Source organism: Calonectris borealis, chromosome 28, assembly GCF_964195595.1.
Source record: "Calonectris borealis chromosome 28, bCalBor7.hap1.2, whole genome shotgun sequence".
Taxonomy (NCBI): Eukaryota; Metazoa; Chordata; class Aves; order Procellariiformes; family Procellariidae; genus Calonectris; species Calonectris borealis.
The window spans coordinates 373,601-391,996 of NC_134339.1; the positions used below are offsets into that span (position 1 = coordinate 373,601).

The following is an 18,396-nucleotide window of genomic DNA, read 5'->3' on the forward strand; positions in this document are numbered from 1 at the left end:
CGGGGCGGGCGGGAGCGCTTCCGGGGCGCGGGCGGCGGGCGCGGCCGGGGCGATGGGGCGGCCGTAGGCAGCAGGGGGGGCCCGGCCATGAGGTACAACGAGCGGGAGCTGCTGTCCCTGGCCCGGCAGCCCGCCGAGAAGGCGGCGGAGATCTTGATGCGGGTGCCCAAGAAGGGGAGCGGTGAGGGGGAGCTGGGGGGAAGGACCGGGGGAAGCTGGTGGAGGTGTGGGGCAGGACTGGAGCTGCTGGGGGACAGGGCTAGAGGGGGACTGGAGAAAAGGGACTGGGAGAACTGGGCGCCCTGGGGGGCAGGAGTGGTGGTACTGGAGAATCAGGACTGGGGAACTGGGGGGAGGGCTGGGAGTACTGGGCGGGGGGCAGGACTGGGAACAGACGGGCAGGACTGGTGTGTAGGACTGGGGAGCACGAGTGGCGGCATCTAGTCCGGGGGCCTGGAGTGGAGGGATGGGGCCACGGGGGATTGGAGGAAGAGGCTCTTTCCTGAAATCTCCCAGCAAATTTCCTTGCAAACCAGCACTTAAACTCGCTCCCTTGTCCTGGGCCTTTCCTCTGCCCGAGGACCTGCAGCGTTCTGGTGGACTGTGTCCCTCAGAGGTGACATCTGTGCTGACAGCCCCAGCTGTGGGCTCCCCCGGGGTTTGGAGCATTCCCTGCGGGCGGCAGAGGTCCCGTAGGCCGCGTCCTGTGCGTGTCGGTGACATGGTGCCGTGGGCTCTGTCAGCCCAGAAGCCACTTGAGAAGCTACCAAGTGACTTTGTTACTCTGTGGCTGCGGTTCAGCCGAGGGCAGCCCGGCAGGGTCGGTGCAGAGGGTGCCCTTCCCGGGCGCGTGGGGGGTCGTGAGCTCCTTCAGGAGCAAAAATGTAAACTCTACTGGAGCTTCCCCTTAGGTTTGATTGAATCGGCGCCATGCCGGGCACCGGAAGGGGCTTCCCTCTGTCCCCCCGTGCCGGCCAGCTCGGCCCTTCCGCCCACCTCAACACTATTCTTCTTCGCAGTGTTAAAGAAACGCCTCGTGAAGCTTGTTGTCAACTTTCTCTTCTACTTCCGGACAGATGAAGCGGAGGTATGGAATCTGCTGTTCTGTTGTTGTTTGTTTTCCTCCCTCTGTCTTCTTTTTCTGTGAATTGATTGCGTGGGCTTTGTAAAATGGAACGATAACAGGCTGCCAGAGCCAGAACAGAGCGCCCGTGTTTCCTTTTCTATCTACTCAGCGAAAACTCCTGGGCGTGAGGAGCAGCGCTGCCATCTAACCACACCCAGCTGCTCCTCTGTGAGCTTGGAACAGATCTTTTAAATGTAACCCTTGCCCCAAAACTGCAGAAGGTGGAGTCTGTTATCTTTGTTTGTAGGACTGTGCCTTATCGTGCCAAACTCTGAGGGAACTCTAGCTCTCCTAGAAAAAGAATTAGCATTGTTTCTTCTTTTTTGTGCCAGGAATTCTACTTGTGTACAATGCTCACTGTTACTGGGGAACTTTTGTGGCCATACCCTGTCAATATTGTTATTTTGGGCATGCAGAAGCCCTGCTTAGGTCTAGGAAAAGAGAAATGAGGGATGGGACATTTGGGTTCTGTTTCTGGCTTTGCCACTGCTGAGATCTGGTGATTTTTACTGAATCCCTTGATAACTGCTGCTAAAGATTCTCTTCTTGGAAAATGAATATAAAAGCAATCTTAATAATGCATGTGAAGAAAGGTGCTGTGTGCTACAAAGGAACTGGAGAGCTTTCAGTGGCATTTTTAGACTCATTCCATCATAAATATTTTACCCTGATAACGGCTGAGCTCCTGTTTTCAGAAAGACCCTTTTCCCCGTTCTGCCGAAGCGCCGTCGCCCATCGCTGCTTCACCAGAGCTGCGGTCGTGGTTCTCTGGGTAGGGCCGAGAGGTCGCTCTGGCACGCGTCTGTGTGTCATGATGCAGCTGTGGCTCCTGCGCTGGGGTAGTACCGGGCTCTGAGGACACGGCGCGTCTCCTCCGCTGTCTCTTCACTGCTGCTCTGCTGTCATCTTTTCTGGCGGTTATTTGTAAGCGCTCGTGTGTGTTCTGAGGGAGGGGAGAGGATGTTCTTGAATGGATCAAAAACAGTTCGTCAGGTAGGTGGAGGGTGCTGGTATAAAACCATTGTGCCAGAAATACATGGTAAACCAGGTTTTTCAGTATCTTCCCTGCTGCCTTATTTGCCTCTTGCGATTTGTTTAGCTTGGACAAAAGAATTTGCTTGCGGGTTGCTTTTGTTTATGGCTTGTATCACCCTTTGGTTCTGATGGCCTTGCTCGGTGCACGCTGGCCAGCAAATAGCACCTACCATTTGTCTGCTTATCCTGAGCTGCTCTGGTTCATCAGCACCGTTCTTAACCTCTTGCAAGGCGTGAGGACTGCCCTTATGAGGTACAACGTGCGTTGTTCTGTCGTGTTAAATATTTCATCTTTGTTTGATTTACTGAGCAAGGAAGTGAACTTCGCTGTCTTCACATCACAGAAACAAATGCTAAAGCCCAGACTGAATCTGAGCAAGTAGAAATGTTTAACGCCTAATTAATGTATGCGAAGTGTTACAGGTAGGACTAGCACAATGAAGCATGTCAGCAGACGCAAAAAGGTCAATTAAAAGAACATGGAACATTCATGCAATTAGACTGAATTACTTTAAAAGTAGCACTGGGTTATGAAACTCGTTTAAAAGGCACTATGCAAACCCTGTGGGTTCAGACCACTGTCGCACTGGTGGGTGACGTGGGTTAAACCCTCTCTCTGGGTCTTTTCCAGCCCATCGGAGCTCTGCTGCTGGAGCACTGCAGGATCACCAAAGAGGAGGAGAACGTCTTCTCCATCAGTGAGTTCCGCGTATCCCTTCCCTTTGCGTTTCCCCTATGGCAAACAGTGCTACGTAAAAGGAAACGTTTTGCTGCTTAATTCCTGCTTTTCCTTCTGTTTCTCTGGCAACAGTGGGGTCAGCGCCCCTCAGCCCTTCCCCTCCCCGGGGGAGGTCAGCGCCCCTCAGCCCTTCCCCTCCCCGGGGGGGTCAGCGCCCCTCAGCCCTTCCCCTCCCCGGGGGAGGTCAGCGCCCCTCAGCCCTTCCCCTCCCCGGGGGGGTCAGCGCCCCTCAGCCCTTCCCCTCCCGGGGGAGGTCAGCGCCCCTCAGCCCTTCCCCTCCCCGGGGGGGGTCAGCGCCCCTCAGCCCTTCCCCTCCCCGGGGGGGGTCAGCGCCCCTCAGCCCTTCCCCTCCCCGGGGGGGGTCAGCGCCCCTCAGCCCTTCCCCTCCCCGGGGGGGTCAGCGCCCCTCAGCCCTTCCCCTCCCCGGGGGAGGTCAGCGCCCCTCAGCCCTTCCGCTCCCCGGAGGGGGTCAGCGCCCCTCAGCCCTTCCCCTCCCCGGGGGGGTCAGCGCCCCTCAGCCCTTCCCCTCCCGGGGGAGGTCAGCGCGCCTCAGCCCTTCCCCTCCCGGGGGAGGTCAGCGCCCCTCGGCCCTTCCCCTCCCCGGGGGGGTCAGCGCCCCTCGGCCCTTCCCCTCCCCGGGGGAGGTCAGCGCCCCTCGGCCCTTCCGCTCCCCGGAGGGGGTCAGCGCCCCTCGGCCCTTCCGCTCCCCGGAGGGGGTCAGCGCCCCTCGGCCCTTCCCCTCCCCGGAGGGGGTCAGCGCCCCTCGGCCCTTCCCCTCCCCGGGGGGGGTCAGCGCCCCTCGGCCCTTCCCCTCCCGGGGGAGGTCAGCGTCCCTCGGCCCTTCCCCTCCTTGGGGGGGGTCAGCGTCCCTCGGCCCTTCCCCTCCCCGGGGGGGGTCAGCGTCCCTCGGCCCTTCCCCTCCCCGGGGGGGGTCAGCATCCCTCGGCCCTTCCCCTCCCCGGGGGGGGGTCAGCGCCCCTCAGCCCTTCCCCTTCCAGGGGGGTCAGCGCCCCTCAGCCCTTCCCCTCCCCGAGGGGGGTCAGCGCCCCTCAGCCCTTCCCCTCCCAGGGGGGTCAGCGCCCCTCAGCCCTTCCCCTCCTCAGCTGCCAGTTGTTACTCTGGCGTTGCCGTGCCCCATCCCGAGGACAGCAGCATTTCATCCCTGGCTGAAACAGCTACATGTGAGGAGAGAAGCAGTAACAACAGACAGACCACAGCTTAGCACTTGTGGGAATCCCTCTCTAGGAGGGTTTGGTATTGACAGATCGCTGCTTCTGTGCTATTGCATTTTATCAAAAAAAGGGAGCCTCAGATAAACCATCTGTCAGGCTAATCTAGCACCAGTCCTCCCGCCACGCTGTTTGTCCTTGTGTCGATAGCCATGGCTCCAGCTGGCTCATGGTGTGTCGTCCTTTGTAAGCAGCCTTTCATCCAACAACTAATCATTGTGCGAGAGGTATGTGGCGAAAATAACAGGATGTTTCCCCAAGGCCATCCCCATATCTTTTGGCCTGGTTGTCGGGCACAGCTGCTTTTCTGCGCAGAGCCTTGTCTCCTCTTTTAGCAAGGAGAAGTGGTGTTCTCACTGTCTCAAAAGGACCCTCAAACAGCCTGAACATACCTGTCTCTCTAAGCACCATGATCCGAATTTCTGGGGCTTTAGGACTGTCAGGAGCTCTGGTGGATAAGGATTCCTGAGAAAAGTGTTAAAACCGATAGCAGTTGGTGTCAGGTTGTGTCCCCACATGGCAGCCCTGAGGGGTTTGATGCAGTCTGACCCAGTTATCTCTCAGCAGCAGCCTAGATCTCTGTGGACTGTGTACTAAAGAGCAGAGCTCTGGGGACAATGTAATTAATTAGATGTCCTGATTCTGTCTTGGTAAAGAACTGGAGTTGCACAGGGACTTGCTTTCCACTGTGTACAGGACCAAATTTCCAAAAGCCTCGAGCAAAGACATGTCAGTACCTTCTCTGAGTGCGATTTAATTCCTCAGATGCCCGCGGCATATGTCAACATCACTTCCTTGGGGCCATTTTCCACTTTGATTACTAAATCTCTGGTGACTGTTTGCACGGAGGCTCGAGGAGTTCCAGTCCTGAATCTGGCCATGTTGGTCCGGTTCAGTTCTAAGCTGTCGCTCTCAGTTTGAGAAGTTGCTCTTTCCTCTCTGAAGTCTTTGGCTGCTGTAGGCAGCTGCTCGGGGCCAGCCAGGAGCCACCTGGGGTAAGGGAGAGGGGACAGAGGCCTGGGTCACCAGCTCGTTCACAGATCACCTTAGTTAAACAGAGGCGCTAATTGTGGCTTGGCAGAGTCTGGCTGTTGCTGGGGAGGAAGAACAGTGGAGCGCAGGGAGCTCTGCCAGGACCTCCCTTAAACCTTTTCCTTATCCCTGGCAGGTTTCATTGAGGAGCCGGAGAGGAAATACTGCTTCGAATGCGACAGTGAACAGCAGTGTCAGGAGTGGATTGAGGCACTCAAGCGAGCCAGGTAGGCTGAGCCACTAGTGCGAGGTCTGCGTCGTGCGCTCTGTGCTGTTTATTTTCTGGGATCAGCTTGTGGTGAACCCAGGGAGGAAAGCGGTCGTCTGCTTCCCAAGCAAGCTTCCCTTCAGCTCTAAATAGCATCTGAAACTTCTCCACATCCTTTTCTGCTCAGCCTGCCGCATGGTCTGTTTTTGTCTTACAGCTATGAGTTCATGAGGAGGAGCTTGATTTTCTACCGGAATGAGATCCAGAAAATGACAGGGAAGGTGAGTCCCTTAAAGTTGTCTTGTCAGCGGGTGACTGACGGGTTTGGACTGGAGCAGGGGCCGGTGATCTCAGGTGTTCCTGCACAAGGCTGTTCGCTGCTCTGTGTACAAAAGAGATCCCCTAGTAAGTCGTGGTCTCAACAGCCAGACCTGAGAGTCTTCCTCTGCCGAGCAGCCTGCGTTGTCGTGCTCAGCTCTGGTTCTCCTATGCACACTCTTCCAATGGTGGAGTGGCCCGAGGTTTGTAGCCTGGAATCCCACCGGTTCTCTGGAAGAGTTCACGGGCAGCCCTGGCCAGATCAGAGTGTGTGTGGGTTGAGATGCTGCTCACACTGCTGTTAGGCTCCTCGGAGCATCCCTGCTGGAGGTGACGGAGGTGGCTGCGGCTCACCCGCACGCTCCTGGGCCAGTGGACTGAATGTAGCCCATGAACCCTGGTTATCCGCTGTGTTCTCCCCAAGGACTGCTTGACTTTCTGCACCAGAAACAGCAGCCAGGGGCTGGACTAAACCCAGCACACTGGAATCAGCGCCCGGCCCAGCCCTTGTCTGCATGTCACTGGTGCCTTCCCTGTGCTCTTGCTGCAGGACCCCCTGGAGCAGTACGGGATCTCTGAGGAAGCCCGCTTCCAGCTGGGAACACACAAGCAATAATCCCCTTGCCTGGGCTGAACTGGCTTCTGGCCCTGGCTCACCTCGAGGGTCATCCCCACGCCCCCACCAGGAAGAACAGCAGCAGTTCCTCACAGCGATGACCAAGTGACTTTTTAATTTATTAGCCAAATAATTTTGTATGATTTTTTTTTTTAAAGGGAATTCTTTGCACATTCCCACTTGCCCCAGCTGTGGAGGCAGCCAGTCTTACCTGCTCCCTGCAGACCTTGCCCCTGAGCTGACACCACACTGCTGCAGCAGCAGGAGTAAAACCACCCTGGCTCCCAGCGAGAGCAGGGAGTGAACAGAGCTGCCAGCACCTGCTGTCCTCTGGCCTGGAGCTCCTGGGGCAGGCCCTGAGCCAGCTCTAGCCCTCTTCTTCCTCCTTGTCCCTCTCCTGCAGGGAGCTACTCAGTTTTTCTGGCTCCGGATTTTCCTGCAGTCCCCAGGGGAGCCATGGAGGGTTGTTCTCCCCTTGCTATAAGAGGATGCTCCAACTGATTGCATTTCTGTGCTTGCAGGGTTAGCCCTGTCACACCCTCTCCTGTCCATTGCAAAGACATTTCGGTTGCAGAGAACTGCTTGCAGAGCCTGATGGAGCAGGGAGGAGTGGGAAGCCTTCCAGTAACACAGGGAGAGCTCAGCTCAGCTCCAGCTGACAGGGAGGGGGCATCCCCTCCCCTGTGTCAAGGCAGCAGTGTCTGCGCAGCTACTAGCACCTGCCTCTTGGGCTTGTTTACTTCTTTTCCCTTCTCTGGGCAGGTGGTGCTAATTCCTAGAGGCTTGATGAAGCCCACGCCACAGACCTTTAGAGCACTCCCACAAACGCATTAGAGAACAAAACTGCAAAGCACAAGGGAGCAAAGACAGGGCTGAGAGATCCGTGTGCTGATCCTGCCTCCCTCTGCAACGCTGTGGGCTGAGCGGTGTGGTTACTCAGCTTGCCAGAGAGGAAAGCCAGATGGAGAGGTCTGTAAAGACAGGAACTGCTCCACTTTGGCTGGATGTTTGAGATTCAGGGCATGCAGAAGTTAATGCCTGTCACATGCTCCCTGGGCTTAACACTTCATTCCCTGAGCCATCGCCACAGCTTTTCTCCCCTTTGTGAGGGCCCAAAGGGAAAGACCAGAAAACTGTGCCAAGGTCACAGCGAGCTGCCAGGGAACAAGGGCTGCCTTCCCTGAGGCTGCTGTAATGGAGAGATAAGGAACAACGTCTCCTCAAGGCTCTGCGCCTTCAGCCATGGCTCTGGCTGCACGAAGGAAAACTCCCCAGAGACAAGGGATGGAAAGACACTCCCCACACCTGCACCCAGGGCTTCAGGAGACCCAGTTCCCTGATTCCCGCAGCAGCAGAGGACGCAGCTGGCTGCAGCAGCTCCCCTGAACGAGACCAGGAAAAGCTCCAGGAAAGGCCCTTGGGAAGGTCCCAGGTAACACTGTCGGACAGCTGATGACAGAAGGAACTCGACTGACTGCTGGGGCAGGTGAACACAGCACGAGGGCTTGGCCTGAGCTCTGGGGATTTGCAGCGTTGGGCTTTGTTCCACCTGGCCAGCAGAAAGGCTGCTCTGCGGCTAACCAGCGAGGTGCGGTAGAGCAGCCGGTGCCGTGATCTGGGCTTGAAGGGAAGTTTTGGGTCTCTTCCTCTTTGGCTGGGAATTAAGCTGAAACAAGAGCCCATATTGCAAGCTTTAGTGGCCTGGCCTTCCCTCTTTACCTCATGCTGCTGGGTACCAGGAGAGCGGCAGATGTCACTGATGCTTTATTTTTAACCTCGAAGCCAAGATTTTTCCTTTCCCTCCCCAGATACTCCCTTTTCCCTCCAATGGCTCCAGGTGCTTGCTCCAGAAATTACCAAAATCAGCAGAGGGGCAGCTGTCCTGCATAATAAGCTGAGGGCATGACAGGGTGGAAGCAGAAAAGAGGGCAGTTGAGAAGACATATGGCAACTCTAGTGGAAGCAGCAATGAAGGATTAAATGCAGGAACATACGAGAGCTTGTGCTTTAGGGAATTCATGTCCTCAGATGACTTTAAAGTGCATTTATAATCCTCACAAGCTTACTCTGCTTTACCTCAGTGCAGGGGCATGTTCCTGACATGTCGGTGGGGTACACAGCAGCTTTACTTACTGTGAAAAAGAGAGTTGTCTGTCTGGTCGCCCAAGAGGACGGACGGACGCACTCCAGGCTCAGCAGCAGGATAACCAGAGCTGCGCTGCAGCCACTGTCTCCTTTTCTGTAGCGCGGGCCGAGCAGAGCAGCTGTGGGCTCCCCCACCGCAGGTATGGCAGCTCTCCAGCTTCAGCGTTGGCTTACCAGCAGCAAACGCTTCCACAGCTCCTGCCAGCCAGTTTCAGAGGCAGAATGTCCACGTCCAAACTCGGCTCCCCGAGGTTCAGCATTAGTGAATTCTTCAATACGCAAAGTCAGTTCGCATATAAACAACACCCCGGGAATTCTGCCAACATTCAGTCATTTCTAGCAAACAAAACTCTAGTGCTACAGTGAGGCTCACTGTTTCTGCCAGCCACCTTCACTAGCTAACCGTTCTCAACCGCATGCCTTCCAGGACTATCGCTAGCGTCCTCTCTTTACACGCCTTTCAGAAGGTAGAGCTGACACCCACCATCTTCACTGTACATAAAATGGGCATTTTATTTAGATGTTATGGGGAACAGTTGGGTGAGCGAGAGATAATCCCAACACTTATTTAAGAGGTAACAATGACATTTCTTAACTGAATGTAAGACAAATGCTGTGAAGAGTTACACGGGCCAGCGGCAGGCCCCATAACTTAGTTAGATCAACTTCTAGACTAGCGCTAGGACACTGGGTTAGGTTTCAGGAGTAAGGGAAGATGGTACTTCTAGACACCTTGAGGTCTGCATCAACTGCTGGTGATTCATAGACAATTGTTCGTTTTTCATACTCTGGTCACTATGCTTTTTGTGTTTCAGTGGCCTGTTCTGACGACCGCTGTGTACAGGCTCCCGGAAAGTGTACTGAAGCCATGTATCTGTTGTACAGTGAACATTTCCAATAAAAACTTATTTTAGTCTTTGTGGCAGTAAGACCTGTTCTAAGAAACCAAAACCGCTGGGGAGGGGTGGCTGCAGCAAGCTCAGGGTCCAGCACAGCCCCACAGGGACCGGGCATCTCACCCGACCGGAGGTGTCGCAGCAGGGATCAGCAATGGAGCAGGAGCTGCAGCAGATGCACTGAAGAGCCAGCACCTTCAGTCCCATGAGGAGGAGGAGCAGGCGATAAGGCGCCTGCGCAGGAGCCAGCTGCAGGTGGCTCCACAATGTGATTTTTAGAGGCCTTTTGCTAACAGAGCTGAGCGCTCGGCAGTAGCTGGAGTGACAAACACGTTCAGGAAGGCGAGCTGGGTCAGGCTGCTGCTGCAACCTGTTCCCAACATCTAAAAACCTATCTAGAGCCTTCCCATGTTCCACGAGCTGTGCGAGTGTTCAGTGAGCAGGGCCTTCATCTCATTTGTAGAATCCTATAGCGAATTAGCTGAGGAAGCGTTATGGCTGTCCCTTCCAAAGTTTAAATACATTGCCTGGCTGATTTCAGTTTCGTGATAGGGGTGAAATTACTGGCTAAAAGGGTAAATAGGAAATGTCACTACCGTGGGTTTGCAATGTCACTGTCACTAGCATGCTAAACCCTGAGAGCTCAACTGTCCTCAGCTTCCCCAGCTAAACGTGCTGCCTGATTCAGGATCTGGGGGAGAGGAGCGGGGCCTGTCCTTGCCTGCGCCAGCCGCTGCCGCCAGATACAGCTGCGTCCAGAACATCTCGTTTCCTTGGCGGACGCCGAGAGCCGTCCCCTGCTGCCGCCTGTCCTGCTGAAGCAGTGAAACTCCACAACAGTACGGTGTATTAAAATACATACACTTTAATATAAAGACAAAACTTCAAAGCATTGTTTCAATTACAAATCAAGGTAAAGACACAAGAAATTAAGTGGAGGGAGGGGAGAAAAAACTAACTCTTACATTGTGGAGAATTAGAAAGGCAGGGTGGAAATATATATATTATACATACATATATACACACCAGAAGAATTCACACTACTTCTATGGAAGAATGAAAGGAATGACAGGACAACTTACCGGTATTAAAAAAAAAACCAACAAAAAAAAAAAAAAGATAAATTAGGGGAAGTTTGAATTTTAAATAATTCAGTTTAATAGGCTAAATTATATAAACTAATTCCTATTCACTAGGAAACATCCCATATCACTGTTCTAAGAAAATGGGTTTTTTAAAAAATCCATTGAAAAATGGATTTTTATTAGTAGTTAAAAGTTTACTAATCAATTCCTGAGCAACAGCAACCTCATAATCTACTGCTTTCCCCATCAAAGTCCCACTCAGCGACGGCAGGCTCTCACTCCTAAAAAGTTTAAGTAGAACAGAGACCTAAAAAGTTGTTTTTTAATTTGAAATTGATCACTTAAAAGATTAATAGGTTAAAAAAGCCAAGCAGGATGGATCAACCCATTCCACCTTTTCCTCATTAACTCCAGAAACAAGACCTTTCTAAAGAATGATTTGACTGCACCAGAAAAGCAACCAGATGTAGCTTGAAAAAACCAAAGGATCACGAACTTGAGAACTTCAGGGTTAGCATCCTAAAACGTTGAATTCTAAGACGTGATTTTGTTTTTAAACTATAAAAACTTATGAAACCTCTTCAGAAAGAGGGTCACAAACAGCAAATATACTGGAGAAGTATTCCCCATTTTTTTGTCTCGGGTTTAAACCCTGAAGTTCACAATAATAGCATCTTTTATTGCAATATTCAGTCTAAATAGATATTTATAGATTTATAAAGCATAAGGATAAAAAAAATATGGCACAACAACATTTTTAAAACTGGTAATCCATCTCTTAGTGAAAACCTGATATGCAAGCTACGGAAATGTTGGAGCAAAAAAAAGGAGAGGGGAAAAAAAAAAATCTTTAACAGCCATAAAACTTGAAATACTCATACACTGACAACACATCTGTGCTTCCAAAAAATCCAATCCTTGTGATTTTTCCTCAGTGCTGCAAAGATAGTTCACAAAAACACTGTCTAGTTTCTTCTCCCCAAACTGTGATTTTAAAATACATTATTGTTGGTTTGCAGTCCACTGTACAACGTCCATTCCTTAACTGAAGAAATCATTGTTTGGAGCTCCCAATGCTTACTCCTCTTTATGCTTTTGGCTCAGGCAAAACAACAAAACCAGAATTTTTCAAGACAGCCACCTGTGTGAGCTGGGATAACTCCCTCCAATAAAAAAAAAAAATCAATAATCTTCAGGTTTCCATACCCTGTATTAAAAGGACTGACTTCAACACGGAAAGCAAATGGGTTATACATAGGACTTGATCAACCAAAGCCGCCTTACATCAGCACTAGGACAAAATTACCAAGTCCTAACGAACGGCTCTTCTGCAAGCAGCACCCGTGATCGGCACCAGCCGGCTCTGGCGACGGACAGCGACCCCGGGCTGGGGAAGCGCATGTTTGTTATTAGTGCTCGGAGGTGATTAGCACCAACTCCAGACCCGGCCGGGGAAGGAAGGGCCATGGGGAAGTCTGAGCCGGGAGGGGAGTCTCTGATCAGCAGCTTGAAAACATGCTCCCAGCACTGGAAGCCTCCTCTTCCAGCAATGCGGCAAAACCTGGAGCGGGGCAGGCAGCCGCAGGTCGACAGAGCCGCCTTTGGTAACGTAAAGGCCTAATCCTGCAAACCTGCCCTGCCCGCAGAGCCACCCTGCTGCCTACAGCGACACCGGGAACGCCTTGTGCCAGCAAGTCCCTGCTGCAGAGGCATCACGAGGGCACGGGTCCCACGCGTCCTCCTGCAAGGGCCACTGGCATATCCACAGGAGTCACAAAGAGGTGGGCCCTCTGAATAAACTCGGAGGAGATGAAAGTGCATGCTGGCCCTCAAACTGCTCACAGGGACTCTTGTGTCCCTCAAAAAACAATCACCTGAACAAGAGCCAAGTCTACCCCGTTGCAGACACCAGCTCTGCATCCGCTGATGCTCTCCCCTGCCATGCAATCGCTCAGCCTCTCCTCTGCTTGCACTCTCTTCCAAGTGGAAAAATAATGGGTGGGGGGAGCAGATGCTGCTTTCTAAATACACAATCCTAGCAAGAATCAAAACCACACAGGTCCCTGGAGGCAAGCCCAAGTTGCCTGTCCACGGCCTCGTTACTCCAGAGCAAGAGACCTTCTCCTGGAAGGGGAAGCCCAGCAGTACGGGAAGATACAGCCTCTGCAGGGAAGGCTGGGATGAGACAGAACCTGATCACCACAGGGAGTAAATCCATCGTGCTGTGGAGCGCCTGACCTGCACACGCTGTTGTAGCCCCACTGCGTTTGGTGTGAATCTGCGCTGCGATAAAAGCGGGCAAGGCAGATCTGGCTTACATCCATCTCCTTCCCGCTCATACCCCTCCCATTTATTTTCTGAAGGCAAAGTGACTATCCCAGATATGTCTGTACAGAGAAGTGTCACCAACACCTCTTGGAAGGAAACTCTTGTCCCCAGCAGGGTGAGGGCAGGCACCCACATGCCTGACCATGCTGCACTGAGCCACACAGTCAACCCTGACCAGCCACGATGGCCAAGCAGTATTGAAGCAATGCTCTATTTTGAAATGTTATTCAGATGCAATGGAAGAGCTTATCAAGCCTGAAACCCATCTGCTCAGCAGATTTCAAATGAAGAAGTTACTTGCTCGGGTATTAAGTTTGACTAAAGGAAGAAAGAAGCCACTCAACACTTTGACTTGAGATGAAGTAACTGAGTGTGACAAACAGTTGGGTGAGTTTCAGGCTGAGGAATGTCAAGTCCTGGGGATTTGAAAGCTCTTGATTCATGAAACCAGTGACTTGTAGATCCTTTCACGATCAAGAGATGCGACCTTCCTGCCTGGGTTACTTCAGCGACTGTAAGTGCAATCACAGATTCAGACCCTACAAGCTCACCTGCATCCCCACGTGCCCGTCCCACCAGCGAGTCCTGGCACAGGGGGAATTCAGGCTGCAAACCCAGGCTGTGCCCACACCCAGAGCCAAGCCAAACCCCAGGAAACAGCGGGGTGAGCACAAACCGTGTGCTAAAAGATAAAGCAGCTATCACCACTAGGAAGGACGTGAGACGGAAACACAAGAAAATATTTCTGCATTTGTCTGGCCAAGGAGATGCAAGTTCCTGCTATTAGAAGAAACTGGTCGGAGATGGTGCTCTGTCCCTAAGTGTCATGTACATCTAGGATGCGCTGCACTCCCTCTTGTTGGCAGCTTCCCCTTTGCCTCTCTCCCATTGCTTCCACAGCCTGAACTAAGAGAGGTGAAGATGCTTCCCATCATTATGGTCGTCCAGACTGATCCACACCTTCCTAAAAGAAACAGCCTCGTTTGCACCAAAACAAGAGGCGATGCAGAGACAGCTCGACTTCCCCATCATCCTGCACACCAGCTCGGTTTCAGCAACCCAAGCCTCTATGTCCTCCAGCAATGCTGTCACACTTTCTCCCTCAGCTACAAAAAAAGTAGAGAAATCTGACTGCTGGGTGCCCTCGACACCCCTGGCTAATGGAAGAATTGTTGCTGAATGATTAATCTGCAGCAAATAGGGGGTTTAGGTTTAGTGCTTTTGGAGCACTCCCAGCTTCACAGCACGGTGGGTCTCAGTGGACTGAACCTGGCAAGCATGAGCCAGAGGTAGCAAATCACCAAAAAAGGAAGAGCGTGCAAGGCTTGTTCCTCAAGGCTGACATTTAGCAGCGGGGCACAGGTTTTGCTCAGCACAATGCTCAGGAAGTTCCATTTTTTTTTTGGCAATGTATGTGCTACAAGATGTATTTTAGCTTCCTGATGAGTCCCTCGCTGGCAGCAGCGGCGTGGAGGAGAAGGAACATGTGTGACAGCCACGAAACGACTGGACCCGGCAGGATGTGGTAACGCAGAAGGAATTCCTTTTTGGAACTGGCCGTTTGGCTTTGATTACTCAAAAGTATCTCCAATTATTGAAAACAGGTTTTGGACCTGTAGCACAGCGCTCCTACAGTAGGGTCACAAGGGTCTTATTCTCATAGCCATATGGATCAGATCTTAACATCTCAAAGCTATTCCTTCAGCAACCCACAGCAAGGCGAATGCTCTCCCCATTTTGCAGACAGAGAAGAAACACGCTGAACTTGCCCAAGATTATGGTAAAGCGATAAAACATCAGGGAGCGGGGAAGAGGACAACACAAATCTCTTGGCAACAATGCAATACTAAGACATCAGTCCAAAATCTGCACTCGCCTGGCTTCCTATCTCACACTGCTCCCTACAAGCATTAGCTTATCAGGCACCTTCCTGGAAGCGCATCTCAGTGGGGTTTACTATGAAGATTTAGATTAACGCTGCCGCACAAGTGAAACGCATTGCAATTACGCAATGAATCACAAGGTGAAGGTGCCAATGGTGCCAGGCAGGGGTGGAAGACACTGACAAGGCCAGAACAGCTCCAGACTCCTGCAACACGGGCTGCCAAGATGGAAACATCGGGTCACTAGGAAAGACAACACTGAGGTGATGCAGAGGTAGATGAAGGCCCGGTCCCAATGGACCCCAGGAGGCTGAAGCAGATGCTCAGCAGGTTGGCCAGCAGACTTAATCCCTTTCAAGTACATCGCAGCTACGCATTTATTCCTGGGTCAGCGTCTGGTTTCCTTTGGCCTTCCCGCATGACAGCTGGAGAGTCACAGACTCCACAATGCTGGGTAGCTGAAAACGTCTTGATAGCGCACATGTGCTCAGCTACAGCGAGCGGGCTTGTGCTGCCGATCTCCGATGGCTGCTCGTGAGCAAGTCCTGCAATAGACACTAGCTTACTACTGACCACCAAAGTACCCGCTACCGCAGGTGACAATGAGGGACAGAGGGTGTTTTGCTTTTCCACAACACCCACCAGAGAGCAGATGACAAACTCCTTGCCTGGGCCTTTTGCTCCAAAGGGTCATAGAATCACAGAATCATTTAGGTTGGAAAAGACCTTTAAGATCATCAAGTCCAACCATAAACCTAACACTGCCTGGTCCACCACTAAGCCATGTCTGACTGTTCTGTCTTGCTCCCCAGACACCAATTCCTGAAATGCTGTGAACCTCGGGGCAAAGCAAGTCATTCCTGCAGCAAGGATCTGGCCATCCTCTTCAGCCGAGGAGGAGCGCCGGGAGCCAGCTGGGCGATACGGGCCTTCAGCAGGTGTTGGAAAGCACAGCAGGTTCAACAGAGTTCTGCGAGTCGGTTCCTTCTCCAAACAGGCATCTTTCCTAGTGTCCTGTGAGCACCTTGGCTATGAGTACAAGCAAACCTTCCCCATACACAACAAGTGATGGCGGCTGAGTTCTCTTGCTGGATGTCTTTGTGTTTGAGATGAAAGGGGGCACAAGAGGTCCAAGGAGCACTGTATCTTGGTCCCTTTTCAGAAAAGGATCTGATAAAAGCAGTGTGATTAAAAGCTTCTACATGTATTCCCTCATCTCTCTCATTGGGGATATAAATGATAGGGGGGAGACGTAATTAAGGCTGCTGCCCCTCCAGCAATTGCTTAGGCACAGTCTACCAATTTAAAGCCTTCAAAGACCTGAGCACTCTGCCATTTGCTGGGAAGGATGCTAAGGCAGCTCTGCAACTTCCAGTTACCCAAGGATCTGGAAAAAGCTGGAGCTGCCCAACTCCCAGCTGCAAAACATCTGGGTTACATTGTCTTCCTGGATTCCAGGACATAAAACTGTGTACGGCTTCTACTAGAAGCTACTGGATGTTTCTCAGCTATCACCCTCAGCGTTTTCGCCCTTTTCCAGGTTTTCATCTTGCTGTTAATAACTCAGCAGGGCACACCGCTGTCAAGTCCTCTCCCACACGCAAAGCAGAAAACAGTTCCAAAATGTCCCTAATTTTCAGAGCTACCAATCCCTTCCCTTTCCAGTGAATAAGAAGGCAAAGCTAGATCAACAGTTTCTGCACACAAAGGCTGCCTATGGAAGACACACGTACGAATCAACAAAATAACTGCACTTTGTCCTAAATCTCTACTAAGATTGCCAGGGATGAGGTACAGAGAAAAGGGCCTAACTGAAGTCTGTAGAGGGTAGGAGCTGTTACGGCACCTCTCCCCCACCATTCTCTTGAGCACAGCCAGCATGGCGCTCACAACTGTTCCTCCTGGATCCAGGTAGCAGGAGAGAGCACACGAGGGCAGAAATACCTGGCCTACTTCAAAAATAGAGGCAGGAGTTAAACAGCTAATGCATTCAGCTTTTTGTGACCATGGGATGCTCCATCAGGTGGCTGGTAAGGCAGGGCTCAAGTCTAAGGTGAATGCCCGATTGCTGGAGGTGGGAGACTCATTAGGGAGCACTAGCGACCTAGAAGGGATTCAAGGACAGCGAGTGCCTCTGACACAGAGCAGTCAATGCCGCCCCTCAGAGCACTGGGGCTAGCAGGAAGATGTTTCCCAAAGCCTAAATGTGTTTTTCTTCTAGTCATTTTGCTGTTGCAATTCCCCTTCTTTTACTGTAGTTTCCTTTATTGGTGCTTGGTCCAGTCTGAACTACAGACCAGCCCGATTTCTACTTAATAGATCATCCTTCTCCTCACTTTGTGCACTTGAATAAATAAGTTTTTACAAGTTTACTGTGCATTGTACAATCTAAAAATAAATGAAATAAAGTATATGAAATTTATAATTTTTCATCACATCTCTATAAAATACAGCCGCTGCTCTGAGCGGCACTTTCTGTACACAGAACACCAAGTCACAATACAATTAACTGCACCAGTTTGATAGTGTGGCAGCACGGTAAGCTAGATTGTGGTGTTTTTGTGAACTACCATTTAGACCTACTTAAAGCAAAGAAATATAAAAGCAAAATGCACTTTGTCAATAAATGTACACGGCTAAGCCATTTCTGAATCAAGTATCAAAACCCTACTAACAAAATACATTGTACTTGGAACAAAAACAACAAGCTGAGAAAATCTGCTACCTGCACGAGTACAGAAGCACTACGTTCAGTCTTCCCAATGTTGGTAAAAAGGGCCTGACCAATACCAGTGATTATGCACCCTGTTCATATGCCAATGACATCCCAAAACAAGTTACCAGACTAGCTACCAAAATTCACAGTGACTTGAGTGCCACCAGCAACTGCAAATGGCCAGTGAAGTAGTTAGAATGGGGCAGGACTTGAATTTCTTCTGTTCAAACTGTGCCTGCGTTGGCTGAGCTTGCCTGGGCCACCCCAGGTACTCTAGCTGCCACTCCAGAGGGGAGTACTGAGTTCTTGTTTGTAATGAACACAATTGAAAACCACCCAGTTAACAGAGCGCCTGGCTCAGTTCAAATAAAAACAAAACATTAGATAAAAGACTGCCATTATCTGTAGCTCACACTGCTGCAAACCAAGTGGATTTTGGTATATGAACAGAGTAAGTTGAATAAATAAACTGCAGACCTTTCTGAGAACTGGGTTTGGCATTGGTCAACCCTCCAAATTCAGCACCAAGGATTCAAACTAGAGGCACAGTTCTGACGGATGAAATAGCACCGAGAGGAGGCTCTTTACATCTCTGCTGGTGTGCCAGTCCTTTATTATTCAGAGAATTTAATAATAAGTTGTATTTATGATTCTAGGTGGAATAAAATAAGTCAAAATTGTTTTCACTTTAAAAAAAGATAAATACTTTATCTAAACTATCAACAATACAAACTGGAGCTTTAAGCATTTCTTTTGCCTTTTTTTTTTTCCTTTTTTCTTTTTTACTCAGATTCACAGTAAATATTCTTTTCTCTGTTGTTTAGGTCTTTTTATGTTTTTATTTTGTCCAGTAGTAAGAGAGTAGAAACCCCTGCACAGGCCAGGTGAGCACCTTTCAGTGGAAGCCGAGTGAAGTTGGTCCACGTTGTCCTTGCATAGGTCACATTGGGTTGAGGTAGAAATCCTAGTTACCTGCACAACAGGAGAAGAGGAAGAGACTCATCTAAATAAAAGACAAAAATCTACTGTGTGTTAGATGT

At 51.2% G+C, this 18,396-nt stretch overlaps 2 protein-coding genes across 7 annotated transcripts in view; one reads left to right on the plus strand and one right to left on the minus strand.

Moving 5' to 3' along the window:
* Positions 1-17: 17 nt before the first annotated feature.
* PLEKHJ1 (pleckstrin homology domain containing J1) lies at positions 18-9,366 on the plus strand. Its single transcript, XM_075175722.1, has 6 exons — positions 18-181; positions 1,020-1,087; positions 2,793-2,859; positions 5,298-5,388; positions 5,587-5,650; positions 6,238-9,366. Exons 1-6 carry the CDS (start codon positions 88-90, stop codon positions 6,301-6,303), a joined length of 450 nt encoding a protein of 149 aa, XP_075031823.1. The 5' UTR covers positions 18-87; the 3' UTR covers positions 6,304-9,366.
* An 821-nt stretch (positions 9,367-10,187) lies between these two features.
* Positions 10,188-18,396, minus strand: part of DOT1L (DOT1 like histone lysine methyltransferase) — a 76,245-nt gene continuing 68,036 nt past the window's right edge. For all 6 annotated transcript variants that reach the window (XM_075175720.1, XM_075175713.1, XM_075175718.1 and 3 more), the window contains one exon: positions 10,188-18,328. Coding sequence is in view for 5 of the 6 variants with exons in the window: in XM_075175713.1 (XP_075031814.1) it covers positions 18,321-18,328 (8 nt within the window). In the remaining variant the exon portion in view is untranslated. The remainder of the gene's footprint in view (positions 18,329-18,396) is intronic.